Genomic DNA, 12808 nt, shown 5'->3' on the forward strand with positions numbered 1-12808 from the left:
GCAGAAAATGAGAGATGGAAAGAGAAATGAACAACGAGTCATATTTACATACAATATAGCTGTAATTTTTATTAACACAATAATCCAATTTATTGTATCCATTAAATACATTTTGTTTTTTTTTGTCCTTCATTTTTTTAAGTTGAAATTTTTGTGTGCAACTCCTTTTATGGAACGCATGTAAATTATCATTTGCATATAACAACATGCTGAATCATCTGTATTTATATTATGTTTCTTTGTTGTCGCTCATGTTTTTAGGGTATATGGCTGGATATTCGATTTAAATCGTTAAATTATGAGCTACACAGAACCGCGTGACGTTTGTAGTACAACTGTCTAAATATATATAGTATTAGTATATGATGTATATAGGTATATATGTGAATGTTGAGTTAGCTATATACATACATACATATGTATACATGTAAAAAATTTGTTAAAAATGTAGTTTCCTGTGTCTCTGGATCTCTGTCCTTGGCTACTAAGTGTACAAGTATATATGTACTATAAGTATAAGTATGTATACATTATACAAGTACTTGTACTTGTATATAAAAAACTGTTTGCCAAATTCGAAACGTAAAATTTGTGCAATTCAGATTCAAATTCAACTTGAAATTCATCTCATTTCCACTTAATGCGTAATGTACAATAAATGTTAAGTTTATAATTTAAGAATAAGTATAAGGTATAATGTATATAGTTAATGTATATATCATAATTTTTTGTTCAACATACACACATTTATAGTTGCTGTTGTTGTTGTTGTTGTTGTTGCCGTTGCTGTTATTGTTGTAGTTGCATCTTTGAAACTTGCAAATACTTATGTGTGTATATATATATATATGTTTATGTTTTTCAATTCCAAAACTGTGCTAGGAATGCAGTAGAGGGTACATATACAGTTACATACTCGTTGGCGGAATGCGCAAAAAATAATCACACAAACATATTACATACATATACGATTATAATTACTTTGTCAATTAATTCTGCCATCAAATTTTGATTCTTGTTTTCCACAATTCATATGATTTGATCTACAATTTAATTCGGCAAGGCCGAAGCAACAAAAACATTAATACCTATTATCATTATGTATAATCAATTGAATCGCAAATAACTAAAATGGACAACAGCATTCATAATCCCCATGCATTAATCAAAATTTATATTTTGTGAAACTAAATTATTTGCATTACTAAGCCCAAATTTGCAACAATTGTTGTGAGCAAATCAGCACGAGTATTATGAAGTGAAGTGAAGCGATGGGGCTTTATATTTTCCAGCTCGCAGAATTAAAATGTCATCAAAAACAATCAAACAAATACAAATGAAGGCTCTAAATAATAGCCAGGATATATGGCCAGGAAGTCTACTCATCTTTAATTGATATCCTTTCCCAAATCTACAAAGCCAGCCTCAAAACAAAAAACTAGTATTATTTATGAGAAACAGTCCCTCGCTCGCCCCTACATACTGCAGATTAATCATCGGGGAAGAGGATTGTTATCGGGGCGAAGCTATCGCTATAAGGAATCAATTATGATCAATCCATCCAACTTTCTTTTCCACGACTCGATAGTTTCTCGCAACTAGAGCTCTAATAAAATAAAAGTCTAAGTTTTGTTTGCCAAAAGATAAAACTGTTGGAAGAAATATACTGATTTTTTATGAAAAACATTTTTTTTTTAATTCCATAACGATGGCTCTATTTTCTTCAAAATATTGTTCTGTTTACCATTTTTAAAAACATTATACTATTGGATAGCCATTAAAATCCCTAAACAACATACACGTATGTTCTTGTTGAATGACTTTTTTGAATTTTGCAAAATATTATTCTGTTTTCCATTTTTAAAAGTATTTTTCTATTGGAAGGGTATCCATTAAAATTCCTCTACAACATATTTCATGAGGATTAAACAGCTTTTTACTCTGACATGAGATGCTTCCGCTGTTGTTAAACACTGGAGTTGAAAAACTGAAATATTTGTTCAATAGAATTATTAATCTTCCCCCACTTCCCCGTTGTGTGCAAGGTTTTAGCTCGTAGTATGTTTTCATTATCCTTAAAGATAATATGATAATATCAACTTAAAAAAATGTGTATATAGTATTATCATCAAACATTTGCACGAATACGATCTACTTGTAGAACGGGTCGGAATGGCGTTTATTATTTGCTTCGAAGATAATACAAACCCTGCTTTTAGCAGGAAAAGAAAGTAGAACTGAAAAAAAATTCCTTTTCCATTTTGTCATACAATACTAAATGCTGATAAAAGGGCTAAAGCATAAGCGATTATTCCGAGGCAGCCCGATTCTCTGTTCGAACTACCTACTAAGTAGCAACACTTGCCTTACATGTTCGCACTATTATTGTATTAGAAATTCTCATTATAAATGCTAGTCGTAGCTTGTACGGAAAATCAAAAAATTTTTGTCGGCCTAGTTCCGCTAGCCAATTCTCAAAATTGAACCAATTTCCAATTTATTCTAGGGATCACAATCGCAGAGAACGACATGTTTAGGAACACCGTGCAATCGGGACTCTTGTCAATACTTTATAGCCTTGGCTCGAAGCCGCTTCATCTTTGGGAGAGAAATGCCGGCAATGGACGCATCAGGCGTATAATTGATCCGGAAATCGAGAGCGGTGCATTGGAACTATCGGGAGCCAATGTGAAGCACACGTTCATTCGATGCCCCATCGGCCCCGAGAAGAGGTTGGGCATTAAGCTACCATTTCTGGTACTGATCATCAGAAACATGATGCGGTACTTTATGATCGAAGTACAGATTCTGGATGACAAGAATGTGCGACGCTGTTTTCGGGCCAGCAATTATCAAACCATAGCACGCGTAACGCCAGCCCTATGCTCGATGCCTATGCGTTTGGATGACGGCTGGAATCAGATTCAGTTAAATCTGAACGATTTTACGCGTCGAGCCTATGGCACTAACTATGTCGAGACCCTGCGGATTCAGATTCACGCCAATTGCCGAATTCGACGAATATTTTTCGCTGATCGCCTCTATCCATTAGATGATCTGCCCCCAGATTTTAAACTAGAGCTCGCGATGCCGTTCATGTACAAGAAACCTGAGAAAATGTGCACCGGTATTACCAAAGAGGAAGAGGAATGGAAGTGAGAGATAACCGAATAACTAAATTCTAGGCACAAACTGCACTCCAACAGCCGATTCACCACTATATGACTATTTCTTAGTGCATGCAATTTTTTTCAAATTAAAATTCATTGCGTGAATTCTGTAGGCAAGCAATTCCCAATTATTTTCACTTGTGGGTTTATTTAAAATTTCCAAAAAGTAGCCGACACCTTCCTTAATGGGAGGGGTTTGCAGTATTGTAACCGTCTAAGGAAAACATGATAATCACAGTAAGGTCCCCGGTTAACCAAAATTTATTCCGAGTGAAGTAATTCCAAAACAGTAATTCTAAATAATTCTATAATTCGGAAAAAATAAGTTTTAAAAAGTTATTTCGAAAATGTAATTCAAAAGTACTATCACAAAAGGAATTACGAAAAACGTAAATCGGGAAAAAGTGATTCCAAATTTACTTCCGAAAAATGTAATTCCGGTTATTCCAAATAATATAATTCGGAAAGAGTAATTTCAAAAAAATAATTTTGAAAATGTAATTCCAAAGAGTAATTCCGAAAATGGAATTGTGAAAAATGCAAATCGGAAGTTCCGAAAATGTAATTCAAGGAAGGAATTCTAAAAAATGTAATTCCAGATAAAGTAATCCCGGTTAGAGAAATTCTAAAAAAATAATTTTAAATAAGTAATTCTAAATAATGTAATTCAGAAAAAAATAATGTTAAAAAAGTCATTTTCGAAAATATAATTCCAAATGAAAAATGTAAATCGGTAAAAGTAATTCCGAAAATGTAATTCAATGTGCCGATGTTCAGAATTCAGATAAAAATAATTCAACCGAAAGTCAAAATCTATTTTAAAACTATTAGTTTAAGTAATAAATAAAGTTTGTGAAGCCAGGAAATTGAAATAATTAAACATTCCCAATACGTAGATTTATGATTTACATATAAAATAAAGAGCTTGTTAAATTTTCATATCACCCCATTTATTAATTTTAATAATAAATCATATCATGGAAATAATATATTAGTTTGATTAAAGTTCCGCAGAGCTTTCTATATAAAGCCTCATCTGGTTATGAATTTCGTGTCTGTGAGAAGTAGAGGAATACAAAAATGTACTTATCAATCAAATAAAATATATGCTGCGGCCAAACTAACGAATAATTTTCAAACGAGCGTGTCCAGTTTTTTAAAAGGACCAAGAAAAGTGAGTCTAAGAAACGGGTAGCTTCTGTTCTTAAATTGTAGTTCAGTTATTGAAAATTTTATCGAGTACTTCCAGTTCAAGCGAGTGGTTCAAGCTGTTTGAAAATATTTTTCGGTTATGCTCCATAGAGCTTACATATTAGCTCCCAGCCGATCCATTCAAAAGGTGGCGTTAGCTTCTTTTTTAAAGTGATGTTAGAAGATAATTCAGTTTTCTCGTATGTCTGATATCTTTGCTTTCATGCACTTCTACTTCAGAGAGTAGAATTTCCGCTAAAAAGGTAAAAATCTTCTTTGGATAGCTCGAGAATGCAAGTTTACTTTACGTGCAAAGCATTTTTTTTGTCTGACCGCTCCTACTCAGTGTATGTTGAAATGGAATGGAAACAAATGCTTCTTCATTTAGTGTCTTTAAATCTATTTTAAACTCTAGTCTGTAATGTTTTAACTGTCCACTAACTGTAGTAATGTTTTAATCATCGAAACTTACAACTATAGTTGAATTTTTCTGTAACTCTGTCACTCTTCTCTCCCTCTCCCTGCCTATTCTTTCGCTAAGTTCCTTCATTACCTCCATGCTCTCCAGCCATGCTCTCTCACTAATAACAAATCATCACATCTCCCTATGCTAAACATAATTCATAACTATATAGTATTGTATAATTACAATTCTTCTTGTTTGTTTTAATTAACTCTTAATTCTCTAATACACATACAGAGTTGAAACTACACGTACAGTTTAATATTCAATGAATAATACGATTATTGGCATTAACTCTAGGCAATTTTTAATTCACTTTTCAATTAATTCAATTTTGAGTGCAGCACTGCATTTAAATTAACTGTGTAATCCGAGTAATCCTTGCACGGTTAATTGTCATACAAAAAACGAGCAGCGAAAACTTTTCCACGCACTTATACAATACATACATACAAGTATGTAGAGTATATATTAATATTAAATATATGTACTTGGTAATTTAATTGCATAAAATTTAGTAGTGTCTCATTTCTTTAACTGTTATATTCTTTGTTTCTTATTTAAGTAATGGTAGTACACACGATAATACAATTCAATTACATTATAATATTTTGTTATTTGAATGCCAAAGCTTTGTTGACAATAGCTGTTAGTTGGCATCGACCTATTCGAACAATCCGCTCCATTTGAACTGCTGATCCAAAATTTATGAACTCATTTCCAGTTCGCTTATATTTGTCAAAGGAAATGTTTAAGCTTTAACTTAAAAAGAAATTGAAATTTGAACAGAAAAAGAATTTGGAATTTTATGGAAATGTTGAAAATTGAGTGACTTTGGAAAAGGACTTAAAGTTGGGCTTTTGTGTGTAAATATTGCATTGCTGGTGATTTGAGGAATCGTAATTATAACTGAAAATAAATCACTTCGATCATGGGATATGGGATATGGAAAATGGAATATAGAACATGGGATATGGAATGTGGAAAATGGAACATGGGATATGGAATGTGGAAAATGGAATTCAAAGCCATCACATTTCACAAATACGTTTTCAAAATTGTGAGAAATATTCGAACAGACTGCAAAAACACCCAGTGTAAGTGAAAAAGTAAGTGTAAGAATCGATGAAAATAAATGTTCATAAAAAGTGATATTGAAGGTGGATTTAAAAGTTCACACATAGCAGATAACGAAATAAATCGACAATAAGCGGAATAAAAAGCATACTAGATGTTCACATTGCAATAAAGATGGTTTTGATTTCGTAACAATTCTACAGCAACAAATGAAAATCACAATTATGAACAAATTCACATTTAGGAGGAAATGAGAAACTTCCTTTTCGCTTTTTAACTCCAAGAAACTTGTGAAATCAGAAATGTGAAAACGACAAGGAAATAATGCAAAGACATACTACTTGTATATTGAAATGTTTTTGCAGAATAAAAGTGATTTGGAAAAGTATAATAATGAAAATATTCACAAAAAGGAGGAAATGAGAAACTTCCTTTTGACTTTTTGACGAGACTTTCGCTATGGTCTTGATCGACAATCATATAATGCCGTTCGTTTATATAAATATTCACTTATAATAATAAATTTCACAATCCATTTCATGGCATGTTTGTGTTGTTGTTTGCCTTAAGAATAAGATTTTACAAATAATAGTATTTTACAAATGAGTAGCAAGAAAAAAAACTTCCTTAACTATTTACTTTTTACTAAATGCTATAACAAATTACACACACAGACAGTAACGTACAAACTACACGTACTACCGCGGTCTGTGTTTTAGTTTTTGTTGTTCTTGTTTGTAACACTGTTTTTTTTTTTTTTTGTTAATTAACACGTCATTTATGCATCTGTGTAAGTTTAATTTTAAAATCGCGCGCAAAAAAAAAAAAAAAAAACAAGACAAAGTGTTTCGAATTTCATTCTCTAAGCAATTATTTGTTGGTTTTCGCAAAGCTAATATGTAATGCGCATGTTTTTGATGCCCGGGCATCAATTGATACAATAGCGCTTACAGCAACACATACAAATAGACATAGATAGACAGATATATAGACAGACAGACAGATAGACAAACGGACTGACAGATATCGGCTGTTTATAGCATGTCGATGTTGGATGTGCCATTGCCAGTTGCTGTACGTGTTGTCTTTGTCATCTGCTGATTGGTCACTATCGGGGGTGGGCTGCCACACCAGACGACCTAGAATGGAACATTAATGGCATTATACACATATGTAGACATATAATATACAGTATTACTTCGATAGTCCGGACAATTAGTGTTCTGGATAAACGATACAAACGAAATTAAAACAAGAATGGAATGCTTGAAAATCCGTTCTATGTGTCTGTGCGTATGTGTGTGCATCGGGGAAAAAACATAAACTTAATTTGCATAGGACTTAGGGGAATTTGTATACCAAACTTGGTTATTTGATCTCTTGTACTTCTTGAGATCCTTGCGTTCATACAGACGTACAGGCTCGATTTGTCTTACTGATCAACTGCCTGCTTCTGTGCATTACAAACATTCGCACTAAGCTAAGTAGTATACCCTTTTACCCTATTGGTACAGAGTGTAAGAGGTGGTGAAATGTTAGAGTTGTCGTTGGCCGACTTTCCGTACCAATCATTTCTATGTGGCTCACCGATTTTGATAAAACTTCAAATTAGCTTCAGACAGTACACAAATTCCTACCCACAAGTTTTCGTTACAAAGTTTGATTTCAGCGCCGATCGTTCTATATGATATGCTAAGCCGATTTAAATGAAACTTGAAAATATCATGATGCGCCGCTATACAATACCCATAAAAACCAAATTCGCTAAAGATATCATTACAAAAAAAAAGTATTCTATTAAAAGTGATTTTTCCTCCGATCGTTCCTATGGTAGCTATATAAATTATAGATGCTATTTTAGATTTTTAATAAACTTCTTGTGCGTATGAATAAGATAAGTTGACATACCAAGTTTGGTATCCCTAGCTGGTATGGTTTAAAACTTCTCGATGTTCATACAGACGGACATGCGGACGGACGAACAGATGGAAAAGTTCATATCGATTCGGCTAATTCATTTGACGCTTATATTTTCTAAAGTACCTTTTCATCCTTCGTGTAGGTAAACAAAATAATTACTGGTTACAAATACAAGTTATGTGTACTGATCATGATCATGATCATGATTTGTAGGAATTATGATTGTGAAAATGTTAAGGAAATAAAAATAAAATGGATGTCCGAACTATCAGTTGTGTGACGTATGTATGTTGCACTGTGTGCTTAAACAAGTAATTATATTTTTTATGTGCCGTTCCGATTGTGTATTGCTATTTATTCTGTACTTACCTTGCGAAACGCTTTGCGAAAGTTGTCCGAGAGAAATGCATAGAGTATGGGATTAATGCAGGAGTTCGTATAGGCCAGCACATGCGATATAATCTGAATAATGACGGTCAAGTGTGTGGCGCTGTACAGGTTGAGTGCCTTTAATACGAGTATGACCTGCAGGAGTAGAAAAATATAAATAAAATTGTGACTTCATTGTAGAAATATTAGAATATTAATGAAGGAGGTGTTTAGTATTCAAAATTTGAGATTAAGCCATGTATTGTATTTAAGTTCTTAAAACAACTTTAATCAATTTTAAAGATAACAAGTTCCTATAAGCGGGTTTGTGCCCTCGTTTTCGCAACTACACTTTCCCATGCTTTGAAATACTTTTTTGTGTGAGTTCCCGCTTAAACTAATTGAACTTGAATTACTAACGCAATATTTTTTTGGGTTAACAAAAACCACTGCTCAAACCAATTTTATAGTGAAGACTTAAGTAAGAGACCCCTTTAGCTATCTTCATAACTTCATTTTATCTTCATAACTTTTTTCGGTCAGAGCTTACAGCGAAAACAAATAAAAGATATATCTCAAGCTGGAGGGCTTGCATGCCAAATTTCGTGACCTTAGCTCCTACAGTTTCTGAGGTCCTGGCGGTCATACAGACGGACAGTTCCATTTGACTTCATTGGTAATGCAGCTGTAACGACTATGGTCGAACCTTGATTAGTTCTCTAGATAGAATGGAGATAGGATCTGGAAACTTATTGAAAGTTTTTCATATAAAATACTTGCTATACAACTATTCTTATTTGTGTGGAAACTGAAACATCTTGAGCTGCATATTAAGAATTGTGCCGTAAATTGTGAGACTGGGGCGATCCCCTTCAAAGTGCTGCGACCTTCTGGTGTGTGGCACATATAAATGCAATTTGTATATTTCATTAGCCTGATTCATGTACATATTCGTACATTGCACATGGAAGCCGATGTCATTGGCTCAGTTTGTCAATAGCCTGAGCCTCAGACCCAGACCGATTCCGGTCCCAGTAGTATAGTAATTTCATTTGTAATTTGTAAGCGCATTGATATCGGGAAGCATCCAACATCCACAGACAGGCAGACATGCTTCGACATTCAAGGCGCTGTTGCAGGACGAGCTGGCGAGCGACTTGAGTTGCGGAACATTTCATCAAATATGCATATTTAAAGTGTATGCATAGCAGGTTGAGCAGAAATGTCAACTATCACAGACATTGGAACATAATTGCTGCATATTGTGGTGGCATGGGAGCGCTTTCCTCAAGTGGCAACAGCTGTTGTCAATGAGGAATACTTGAGAGTGTTTACATGCCCTACAATTGTAAGTGGACCAATTATGCCAGACTTGCAAACAGTGGGACAGTGATTAGGCACTCTAATCGATAGCAAGCAAGGACGATTATCGATACAGATATACACATCTATGTACAAAATTGTACAGTTGTATAAACATTCATTTGATTGGCTTTTGTTTAAATGAATACTAAAAGAACACTAAAAAGGAAAACCGCACGATAATTATAAAATTAAGAAAATTCGATCCATTTAATAGAAATTTTATTTTGAAATTCTTTTCTCTTCTTTTAATTTCTCATATTTAATATTTAGGATAAATATAATGAGATATGTTTCATTTCATATATATTTTAATACATACTTTTAATATAATGAACATTGGTATGATTTTTATTTAAATCAAATTATATCCAACAATATACCATATGCGTTAAATATTGTTTTAGATAGAAGAAATATTTTTGAAGCAACTTAATTAGCACAATTATCATGACGGAACACATGATTGAACAAATTTCAAGGTTACCATAAAATTTTATATTTGCCCTACCAGATCGTAAATAAAGATTAAATTGAAAAAAACACATTTTTATAAATGTTGCAATGATCTAAATGCTTATCGTTTATCGAACAGCCGATTACATTTAAATACATAACTGTTTGGCACCACATCGGGCAACGAAATAATTATCAACAAAATCGATAAATGGTGCCTCCTAATTGTGCACGATCAACAAAATCAAAGGATAAGTCTTGGCCAAAATTTTTAAAAATAAGTGTGAAATGAAATAATCTTCCATTATTTTTATTATTCACTATTTATTTATTTATTTTTTATATTTTTATGACCGTCGACATAAGGACACAATATACAAGTTATAATAAAGCCTTATAAGCTAGGAAAGCCCAAGTAAGAGAAATCTAATCGAATTGCAATAATACCTAATAAACACCTCTGAACCGGTGGGGCTATCTACTCAGCCAACTATGGCCAGAGTCGTCAATACCAATATCAGAAGAAAAAACCTAACAGGGAAAGCTAAGAATTAGTTAAAAGTTAAATTTAATTTTTGCAAAAAAAGGGTGAAAAAAATGAAATCTCAGACCCGGTGAGGGAAGACTTATTGCTAGTTATAAAACTATTTGCCAAACAGGGGAAATTGCAGAAACCTCAAATATGTTGAATTTTAAGTCAAATTAAAAAACAATTAAGATAAAATGTATCCCTCGCTGCAAAGTAATTAAAAATCGTTTTTTCACTTTTCAAAAGTTTCGCTCTTCAATCTGTGGCGGCGAAATTGTTTGTCGCGCTTGCTGGGCGAATAAAATTGTTTGTATATATTACTTTATTGTCTTTACACTCAGAGAAAAAACAGATGTTTCGTTCTAAAATCAAATGTAATCAATATAAATAGAAGGTTAGGCCCGAAAATGCTTGCTTTAAATAAAAAAAAATGCTACATTTGAGAACTTTTTTTAATCTGGAAAATTTTGGTAGTATTTCTTTTTAAGTATGAATTGTTTATAATGGTTGTTACCTATATGTGGGTATTTCTAATATTTATTTCTATTGACATTGATTACTTGTTCTTGAAAGAGTGCTGTCAAAACTAATTGCCTCGTTATTAAATTTTGGAATGCTAAGTAAAGATATTTCTAGAATTGTTGCCACATTTTTCGCTCAGTGTAGCTGCTTTTTATTCCCTTTTTTAGATGCTAGTTGCAAACAATATTTTCATAAAGTTTATTGAAAGCCAGACGCGGCAGCTATATTAAAAGGTGAGCTCTAATTTCAAATTTCTGTGCAAAGTTTTACAAAAATGGAAAATTTGGGCAAAATTTTTCGGATGAATTACTTACATGTATCGGTAGCCAGCAGATTGCAAAAGCCAGTACAACAACAACAACCATTCGTGTGACGCGTCGCTTGCCTTTGCTGTGAACATTGAAGAGATTAGTCGAGAGGTCGATAGTTGAGCGTCGGAGCACATCATCGGTATGTGTGTGTGTGTGTGTGTGGGAAGAGCAGAAATAGGAACATCATAAATTTAAATATACTAATATATAAATGTACTATATATAGGGATGATATGATAAATTGTGTTTGAAATGCAACTGAATTTCAAATTTAAACGTCTCCAAAAGGAGAGAAAATTTTGGAGTATTATAAAACATTTTCTTTTTACTTTCTTTCTCTTTGAAGATCTGTCGTTGGATAATACTTGTTCATTAATAGATCCCTCTAGCCACTGAGCAAACCCTTTTTATCTTGCCTGCATAAACTATATAAATGTACTGTATATATATATATGGATAATACTTGTTCATTAATAGATCCCTCTAGCCACTGAGCAAACCCTTTTTATCTTGCCTGCATAAACTATATAAATGTACTGTATCTATATATATAAAACAGTTTGTCCTGACTGACTGACTGACTGACTGACTGACTCACTGACTGACTGATTGGCAATCAACGCACAGCCCAAACGGTAAGAGCTAGGAAGCTGAAATTTGGACACAAGATCCCTCTTATAGTGAAAGTGAGCACTAAGAAGGGGTTTCGGAAAATTCGAGCTCCAAAGGGGGGAAAACGAGCTCCAACGTTTGTATGAAAAATCTACAATTTTTATCCGATTAACTTCAAACTTAGTTTGTATACTCTCACAAAGAATACAAAAAAAACTGTATACTTGGATTTTCAATATTTTTCCTGCGGCCTGAATAATAATGATTTTCCGGTGGAAAATTCGGTAAACGAAAAGCTATGTGCAATCAACGCACAGCCCAAACGGTTAGAGCTAGGAGGCTGAAAATTGGACACATGTTGTCTTCAGTGGTGTAGGTGAGCACTAAGAAGCGGTTTTGGAAAATTCGAACGCCAAAGGGGGGAAAACGGGCTCCAACGTTTGTATGAAAAATCTACAATTTTCATCCAATTAACTTCAAACTTAGTTTGTATACTCTCAAAAAGAATACAAGAAAAACTGTATACTTGGTTTTTCACCATTTTTCCTGGGGCATTGAAAAGGGGGGATTTTCCGTGGAAAAATTTAAACACAATCAACACCCCACAGCCCAAACGGTAAAAGCTAGGAAACTGAAAACTGGGCTCAAGTATCCTATCATGGTGTAGATGCGCACTAAGAAGGGATTTTGGAAAATTCGAGCTCCAAAGGGGGGAAAAGTAGCTCCAAAGTTTGTTTGAAAATTCTGCATTTCTGAATCGATCAACTTTAAATTTGGTTTTTATAATCTATAAAAGAATACAAACAAAACTGCATACTCGGTTTTT

General features: G+C 33.4%; 2 protein-coding genes across 2 annotated transcripts in view; one reads left to right on the forward strand and one right to left on the reverse strand.

Moving 5' to 3' along the window:
* Window positions 1-2010: 2010 nt before the first annotated feature.
* On the forward strand, window positions 2011-3301 carry LOC115628714 (cilia- and flagella-associated protein 20-like). Its single transcript, XM_030524908.1, has one exon. The coding sequence runs from the start codon at window positions 2530-2532 to the stop codon at window positions 3157-3159; it is 630 nt and encodes a 209-aa protein (XP_030380768.1). The 5' UTR covers window positions 2011-2529; the 3' UTR covers window positions 3160-3301.
* Window positions 3302-6858: 3557 nt separating this feature from the next.
* The window catches only part of LOC115628765 (allatostatin-A receptor), a 63722-nt gene continuing 57772 nt past the window's right edge, over window positions 6859-12808 (reverse strand). The window contains exons 6-8 of the mRNA XM_030524981.1: window positions 11374-11449; window positions 8191-8346; window positions 6859-7040 (exon numbers count right to left, since the gene is read on the reverse strand). Of these exons, the coding sequence (XP_030380841.1) occupies window positions 6936-7040; window positions 8191-8346; window positions 11374-11449 (337 nt within the window). The 3' untranslated portion in view covers window positions 6859-6935. The remainder of the gene's footprint in view (window positions 7041-8190; window positions 8347-11373; window positions 11450-12808) is intronic.

The sequence above is a fragment of the Scaptodrosophila lebanonensis genome, unplaced genomic scaffold, assembly GCF_003285725.1.
Source record: "Scaptodrosophila lebanonensis strain 11010-0011.00,11010-0021.00 unplaced genomic scaffold, SlebRS2 tig00000123-arrow-arrow-pilon, whole genome shotgun sequence".
Lineage (NCBI taxonomy): Eukaryota > Metazoa > Arthropoda > Insecta > Diptera > Drosophilidae > Scaptodrosophila > Scaptodrosophila lebanonensis.

Excerpts from the sequence above, each read along its gene's own strand:
- LOC115628714 (XM_030524908.1), top strand. The coding sequence starts at position 2,530 with ATGTTTAGGAACACCGTGCAATCGGGACTCTTGTCAATACTTTATAGC.